Below are 7,264 nucleotides of genomic sequence, written 5' to 3' on the forward strand. Positions count from 1 at the left end.
TGGTCATCTTTAGAAGGATAATTATGTTCTGCTTTGATGTTGACTAGCTCATGACATTTATTTTTGGAAGAATTATTTATTTAATTTATTTAGCATTATTATTTTTTAATTTGCTACAGGGCACTGTGTTCACCAGAGCAGAACAATAGTAATGATAGTAAAACCTAAAAGTGAATGAGTTGGAAATTTACATAATAAATTAGGCTTGTTTTACATTATAAAGCAAATTTCAGACCTATATCTTGTAATTAAATTGAGACATTGTGCTGCAGTTTTTTTTTTTACCTTCCGTTAATGATCATTTTAAGAAAAAAATGGGATAGTCCCTCTGAAAAAAATACCTTTGTCATTTCATAAATTTTATAAAATAGTAGTTTGTTAATGACCAAAACTTGAGAGGCATGGAAACATGCAGAGAGATAAAGGGGATAATCAGGCTCTTTTCCAAAGTCAAATGTTCTCACGTATGTTGATATAAAATAACCAGGCCTATGAACGTTCTATAGTCAGGGGAATGTTCCTAAGGAAAACACTTAATCAATAATTATGATTACATCTTATTGTTAATAAAATTAATATTACGATTAAATAGGAAAGAAGTTATTACCTTTTTGTTGATCTCCAGGATCCCTACGAGTGAAAAAGGAAGAACTCGGAACACTGCGAGGTATAGCAAAACAGGTTGTTGAACACCTGCCTGGAAGGAAAGATTAGAATCACAGGCAACTCTCAAACATGCTTTAGACACATTCTGCTGTCAGGAGTTGAAAACATTCATCCTAGCATGCAGCTATGCAGACACAGTCAAGGACTAAAAATATCCATCTACGCAGATTGTAAAGTTACTTACATAGGAAGGCAAACATGTTCAAAATATGTCTAAACCTCAGCCCTTCAGACATACACACACAAAAAAGTCTACAAAAGTAAACATATTAGTAAACAGTCCTTTATTTCTGTAAGCTTATTTCTTTCATGAGTCAGACAGACAGAGAGACTGGTACTCCCAAGAAGGATCTTTATGCCACAATCCACTCCAAGCCTCAACCAGCCAGGATCATGGTACATGCTTAGCATGTACAGGGAGCCTTGGGGGACAAACCCAGGACCTTGCCGTGTGGTAATGCACACTGCTGAGTGCTGCATATCACTGCAACACTGCAGCTGGCTGACAGTGAGCACTCCTTAGCAACAAATGTCATGCATTTGTAATATAAATTGGCCTAACAACAAAGAGCTTAATTGAAAGACATATAGTGAGGCCAACATTTGGCATGCTGGTTAAGGTGCTGGACTCCCACATGGCTGACCAAAGTTTAAGTCCCAGGCATGATGGCTTGAAAATCATGCTGGGCACGTGTGTATGTGCCCAAAATTCTGAGAGGACAATGGAGGAGAAGGGATTGTGGCATGGATATTCCCCCCTCAGGTGGTGATTTCTCACTTTCCCTCCTTGTCCCTGTCTCTATCTCTGGCAAGCACACACACACACATGCCCTATAGCAATATATACATATATCCTAAAAAAAAAAATAAACAGGAAAGACACATAGTTGTTATAGTCATATCATTTGCAGTAGCATTGCATCGCACTGGCACAGCTATATGAAAGAAGAGAAAAATATCCATAATTCCAGTTTGAGTGATTTCTCTGCCTGAAGAGAACAGTTTGCTCACTTTGGAGGATAGGGTCCAGTCAATTTCTTTCCGCTATAAAATAGAAAAATGTCTGTTATACTTCACCAGGACAAGCTCAAGGGAATTTCTTACATTTGTGGTAGGCAAAAGTGTCTGTTCTATCACAGAATGTGATTCAAGAAACCCAAAAGGCTAAAGCATCAAGATCACCAATCAAAACTGCCATAACTATAAGTTAGAAAACAAACAAAAAAAATTAGACAGTGATGTTTAAAGCCCAGGAGATTCTCCCTTTGGATAAATTTTTATTAAACTGAGATCTTCAAGATATAAATGAGATATCCTCCATGTTTCTGAAATGCAAAAGTATAGTTTATATATCCCAACCAAGAGCTACTAGTTGTTGGCTAGAGATCATGGGAAACCAGTTTAAAATGCAGAAATGCTATCAAGACTCGAAATAACACCAGCAAATGATGGTACTTGAAAAACCTGAATAGACAGTATTGTGTATATAAACAGTTCAGAGCCAGTAGATGGCATGAGATTAAGACAGGTACATTCCACATGGCTGACAGTTTGAGTCCCAGACCAAGCTGCTTGAAAAGCATGCTAGATACATGTGTGTGCATGCCCAAAATCCTGAGAGGAGAATGGAGGAGAAGGGATTGCAGTGTGGCCATCCCCCCTGGGGAGTGCTTTCTCATTTTCTCTCTCTTTCCTCATCTATCTGCATCTAGAGAGTGCAATTACCCTACAGCAAAAAACAAACAAACAAAAACAAAAATAAAAACCAGTTCTTGCCCTTCGGGAATTTAAATTCTTAAAATGAAAAGGCACATTAGACAAGGTACTTTTAAAAGTTTATATTTATTTATTTCTTCCACAGGAGAGAGAGAGAGGAGAGGGCATATCTCCAACAGGGTCCTTTTGACACTGCACTCCACCCCTAGCCTCAGCCACTCCTGGATCACGGACAAGCATGTGCCCACCATATGAAGAGAGTCTCTGGTTGAACCAGGAACCTTTCCATGTGGGCTTGCCTCACAGAGCATTGCATTTTACCACTGCCACTCTGTGGCCTCAAGACAAGACACTTTTGGAACTCTCATAAGAAGTTTTGTTGTTGTCTTACACTACTTCACTTTTGTGACTCTTCCTTTACCAATGTGTAGAGGGCAATATAGTGAGTGATGATATAAGGAAAGAAGTATTAATTTGAGAAAGCACTTCTTTTTCTTAGACTGGCATACTCAATAAATCAGGAAAAGGTTGAGGAGATTCTAACAAAAAGCATGCAGTTATGTTATTAATGTGATGGGGCAAGATATGCAAAAAGGGCAGAAAAATATTTAGAGATAACCATGGTTAAAAAAAAATCAAAGTAACCACCAATTTACTTGGCGTTAGTAGGATACAGAAAGAGCAGACAAAGAGCTGAGGGAGGAAAGAAAAGCAGAATTCACTGGCCCAGAATGAATTGACAAGGAAATGCTTGATGTGGTTACCTAAATAAAGTAGTATCAGCAGAAAAAAAAACTACTTAACTTTTAAAAGACACTCTAGAATTCTATATAAAATTTACCTAGTCAGTGTCACAGAAATTTCAAGGGACAGCATGGTAAAGTGCATAAGAACATGTATCTCTGGAGCTAGACTGAGTTTGAGTACAGGTTCTACCACTTACCGGCACTATGGCCTTGGGTAAATTACTTAGTCTCTCTGGGTCTCGGTCTGTAAAATGGGATAATAATACTATCTACTATAAGGGTTGTGCTCAGGGTTAAATGATTTAACACAGGAAAAACACTCAAAATAGTATTTGGCTATTTTGTAATCAAGGATATTGGTGAGAAAAAACTAAAGTAATTCAAAATAAAAATGAAAAAGAGCTAGAACACAAATTCTGCCAAGAACATACAGGAGAAAAGTATGTTTTTGCTAGATGTCCTGGAGTATGAGGAAAAAGAGAAACCTCTAAAAGCAGAGTCTATTAAAAGAAAAAAAAAACTTTTATAATATTTCCCCTTTTATAGTGATCAACAAACTTGCTTAATGCATGTTTGTAGACTTTATAATGTCTTTTAAATCTTGGGTAATTCTTTAAAAAAAAAAAAAAGGGAAAGTGTGTGTGTGTGTGTGTGTGTGTGTGTGTGTGTGTGTGTGTATTTTTAAGTCTACTCCTTTCTCTCCTCCATGAGCAAGAGAGATGGAGAAAAATAAGGTCTCCAGACATGAACCCAAACTCCAATGTGTATCAGCCTCACAGAGCATCGTGTTCTACTGCAGTATTGCCATTAGCCCCTGAAAATCTATTTTAACAGCATGCTTCAGAAAAACGTATTCACCTACCAATTTCTATAGCATGTTTCAGAAATCAAAGACCATTTGTTCTTTTATAACAAATCTGTAGGCAAATTCCTACGGAAACAAATTTTTCACTTCTTGAATATTAAAGAAGTCTACCTGCCGAGCCACCACTGAGCCTTTGTTCTGAGCTGACTTGACTGCAATGACTTCTTGAGGAGTGTCCCAGCTCAAGTATCTTTTAAAAGAATGAAGAGAAGTTTATTCATTTGGGTCAGTTTCCTCTTACTTAAAATAAAAAGAATACAGATATTATATTTTATAAGTGAACGGTTTTTTAGTTATTTATAAAAGCAAAATAGTCCACTGTAAAAAACAAATAGCTAAAAGAATTCCCCTCAGATCCCTATAGAAATATATCCCTATGTCATATATAAGATGATTTCTTAAACACATAAAACTTTAAATGATCTAGAGACTTAATGAATAAAAATTGGTTTTGATCTAAGAGTACACTGAAAAAACAGTATAATCATTTCTGCTTTAAAATGGAAGTTATAAAAAGCATTAAAAATATTACTTTCATATCTTATATGCACATAATCACTCCAAAAACTTATATCTAATTTATAAAACAAATAGTTAAAGTAACTGTTCTTACACTGTACTAAACAGATAATTTAAATGAAATTGACAAGCCTTCAGGAAAATCTAACATAAAGTGCATGCAATATAGGAAATAAGTAATACTACTTATAGAGAGAAAACAGATCATTTTTTAAAATGTTTTTTCCATAGTGCTTGTATGCCTCATTGGAGAGACAGAGACAGTGAGAGGGAAAGTGAAAAATCCACCAACCCCACCCCCACCCCCAGGGATGGCCATGCCACAGTTCTTTCTCCTCTACTCTCTGCCTGGGATTTTGGACATGCACACACATGCACCTGGTCTGAGTTTCAAGCTGCCAGGTCTGGGACCTGAACTGTAGTCAGCCATGTGGGAGTCTAATGCCTCAACCATGCTATCTGCTGGCCTCAAACATAGGTAATTTTTTAAAAGTTTATCTGTCAACTACTTATGAGAAGCACAAAAATAAATGATGGTAGTCTTTTTTTATTTTTGGAGAGGTTTATGCCATAGGGCGTGTGTGCTCGCCAGAAGGATAGAGAGAGACAAAGAGACAGAAAGCAAGAAATCACCCCCTGGGGGATGGCCACACCGCAATCCCTTCTCCTCTATTCTCCTCTCTGGATCTTGGGCGTTGGGGCACGCACGCACCCAGCATGAGCTTAAATCAGCAGGTCTGGGACTCAAACCATGGTCGACTACATGGGAGTCCAGCAACCTAGCCATTATGCTAACTGCTGGTCCCAATGATGGTAGTCTTTATCACCAGCTTCTCAAACATAGTCATTATGGGGGGAAAAAAAAGAGTAGGTTCATACATATATTGGAAAAGTGGGAGAGGAGACTAAATGGGAATGCTTAAAATTTCCTGAACCAGGACCAGCAGATGGCATAGTGGTTATATCACTGGACTCCCATGTAGTGGACCACAGTTTCAATGCTGGACCCAGTGGCTTAAAACTTTTGCCAAGTGTTTGTGTGTGCAAGCTCAAAATCCTGAGAAGAGAACAGAGAAGGGGTTGCAGCATGGCCATCCTCCCTGGCAGGTGAGTTCTTGCTTTCTGTCTCCCTGGAGAGCATATGTGCCCTATGACAAAAATCTCTCTCTCAAAAAAAAATTTCCTTGGGAACCAGCAGTTAGCATAATGGCTATGTCGCTGGACTCCCATGTAGTCGACCGCGGTTCGCGTCCCAGACCCGGTGGCTTAAAACTCACGCCGGGCGCATGTGCGTGCATGCCCAAGATCCCTAGAGGAGAATGGAGGAGAAGGGATTGCAGCGTGACCATCCCCCCTGGGGGGGTGATTTCTTGCTTTCTTTCTCTCTGTCTCTCTCTGTCTGTCTGGTGAACGCAAGTGCCCTATAACAAAAACCTCTCCAAAAAAAAAAAATTTCCTGAACCAGAAGTCTCAAATTATTATGATAAAATCTTGAATAATAAACCACAGCTAATACCTGAATTTACAATAAGAAGCAAGATATATTTTCTCAAGGATATTTCCCGTTGTTGCTGATATTCGAAGTAGCCAATTATGAGCTGTCAGGGCTATGAGTGAGGATTTATAATCTGATGGATTGGGAAGTATTTCCCCCTAAAAGAAAAAAATGAGATGCAAAATGCTTGGTCATTAAAAATTTGCAGTAATTCATGTCTACAGAAAATAGCTAAATATTTAAACAAATAGTCAAATAAGTAAGCCAAAGAAGAAATGTTAAATGCACAAGTAGAAAACTAAGGGAGGGTAAGATTGTGGGTAAGTATTTTAATCATTAACTTACTAATTTATTCAAATAAAGTACTTGAAGAGGATGAAGTAATTTATATTTATCACTAAGTAATCAACAAATGTTAACCAATCATAATAACAATAGCAAAAGCATTAATAATAACGCTGCTGTGATAATGTTAACACTACCAAGTGTTAGTGAAATCATCTACATCACGGCAATTAAAAGTCACTTGCAGGGCCAGTGGGTGGCATGGCGTTTGAGGTGCTGGACTCCCACCCACATGGTTGGCCATGCTTCAGGTCCCAGACCAGGCAGCTTGCTTTCTCACTTTCCCTCTCTCTCTCTCTGTGTCTCTCTCCGGTCAGATAAAATGATAACACATAAAATTTAATAAATATTTCTTTCAAAAAACCCCTAAAATTAAATGCTAAAAAAGATGTTCATATTTGTCCCCTTTTTTGACTTTATTACAAGACTTGTTTTTCATTAGTTGGACATCAAAACAGTAAAGTGCAAATTGCCTCATTATGCACTATAGTTTACTCTCGAACAAAAGCTAGAATCCAGAATCAAGAAGGAACAGAGGATGAACCTGGTTTTAAAGATAACCAACACCACCAAAGAATCACCCCAGAAAAGGGAAAGGATGGCTGCTTGGGTGCTCTTGTCACTAAAGAGCTACCACAAGGTGGAAGTCTAATACAGGAAGACACAGTGAAGCAAAGGTCCCTATTCTGATTTACGGAAGAAAAAGGGAATTATAAGGAGATAGTTAAGAATAGAGAAACTGAAATTATGAATAATATTTAATCCAAAAATTAAATAGAAAATAATAAAGGCACAGTTATTTTATATATGTTCCTACAGATTTATCTTCCCTTTCAAATGTCATGGCAAAAAATTTTTTTAATCTTAACTTTTTTTAACTACTAGGAGTCTTTTTTTTTTTTTTTAGGTTTT

The 7,264-nt window shown here is 37.5% G+C and overlaps 1 protein-coding gene across 6 annotated transcripts in view; it reads right to left on the reverse strand.

Moving 5' to 3' along the window:
* DCAF17 (DDB1 and CUL4 associated factor 17) overlaps positions 1–7,264 on the reverse strand; it is a 129,187-nt gene that overhangs the window by 106,618 nt on the left and 15,305 nt on the right. For all 6 annotated transcript variants that reach the window (XM_027776063.1, XM_006141484.3, XM_006141481.3 and 3 more), the window contains exons 4-6: positions 6,029–6,165; positions 4,105–4,183; positions 608–697 (exon numbers count right to left, since the gene is read on the reverse strand). In XM_027776063.1, the coding sequence (XP_027631864.1) occupies positions 608–697; positions 4,105–4,183; positions 6,029–6,165 (306 nt within the window). The remainder of the gene's footprint in view (positions 1–607; positions 698–4,104; positions 4,184–6,028; positions 6,166–7,264) is intronic.

The sequence above is a fragment of the Tupaia chinensis genome, unplaced genomic scaffold (assembly GCF_000334495.1).
Source record: "Tupaia chinensis unplaced genomic scaffold, TupChi_1.0 Scaffold000056_1, whole genome shotgun sequence".
NCBI classification, from domain to species: Eukaryota; Metazoa; Chordata; class Mammalia; order Scandentia; family Tupaiidae; genus Tupaia; species Tupaia belangeri.